The following is a 1,132-nucleotide window of genomic DNA, read 5'->3' as shown; positions in this document are numbered from 1 at the left end:
GACTTCACAGTACCTTTTTTTTTTACAAAACAAAATAAAACACTATTTTAGTTTATTTTAAACCGTCAATACGTCATGGCCATTGGACTCGTGTAATTTAAAAAAAAGGGTTTCACTCATACGATAGTAAAGTGTAAACGTGTATTTGTTTTTGGTATATCCCGTTTTTAATGTTTATGTGGACTGGAAACCTGTACGACGTAATCAAATCAGCTCATTTGTAATGTATGTGTAAAAGTATAACGTAATTGCACTAAACGTATTAGCGTATAACGATTTGAGGTAGCACGGTGAGTCATGAGTGACAACAATAGAACAAGTTGACCTTGGCATGTGCTAAAAATAGAATAATACATGTGACTCCCAAATCCCAATCCCATTCGCGTCGCAATTCAATATATGTATACCCAGAATACACTTTGTAAACTTGAACGTCGCGACATCATACGTACCTGATACCACTGTGTATCGTTCGAAGAAGCTCGATTACAGAGACCTAGCAATATTAAGAGCGACTTCACTTATATAAATCGAGCAGAGATACACGAAGACCGTACTCGATTGTAAATACAGCACCAGATATAGCGATAAATTTATCGCCATGGAAGGCTTTGCGCGCACGCTTCTCGGCTTAAATGAGGCGAACGATGAGATTCGTCACCAAGCAGAAGTAGCCTTCGGTCAATACACTCAGGATGCGGACACATGTATTCCAATGTTCATCAGTACCATGCAGTCCGTGGACGATGCAAATGTGAGTATGCTTATATAGCCACGAGTTACTATAATGTACTATTTTCAATTTGCTACACACTTCCGTACGTTGTAGTGATATATATATATATATATATATATATATATATATATATATATATATATATGCATGTATGTATGTATATATGTATGTGTACATGTATGTATATAAGTATATGTATATGTATATGTGAATATATATATACATATGTATATGTATATGTATATATACATGTATATACATGTATATATATATCTATATATTCATTTATATAACTATATATAATTATACACACACACATACATACATACATACATACATACATATATAAATCTATATATATATATATCTCTCTATTTATATATATATATTAATACA

At 32.2% G+C, this 1,132-nt stretch overlaps 1 protein-coding gene across 1 annotated transcript; it reads left to right on the top strand.

Annotated features, from left to right (window-relative positions):
• Window positions 1-595: 595 nt before the first annotated feature.
• On the top strand, window positions 596-754 carry SARC_14983 (hypothetical protein; the record flags this gene model as incomplete). Its single annotated transcript, XM_014290885.1, has 1 exon — window positions 596-754. A coding segment is annotated over exon 1 (153 nt), but the record flags the coding sequence as incomplete, so codon positions are not given.
• Window positions 755-1,132: the final 378 nt, after the last annotated feature.

Source organism: Sphaeroforma arctica (assembly GCF_001186125.1).
Source record: "Sphaeroforma arctica JP610 unplaced genomic scaffold supercont1.5423, whole genome shotgun sequence".
NCBI classification, from domain to species: domain Eukaryota; class Ichthyosporea; order Ichthyophonida; genus Sphaeroforma; species Sphaeroforma arctica.
Note: the sequence above shows the minus strand (reverse complement) of the source record. Positions and strands in the feature narration are given on the sequence as shown.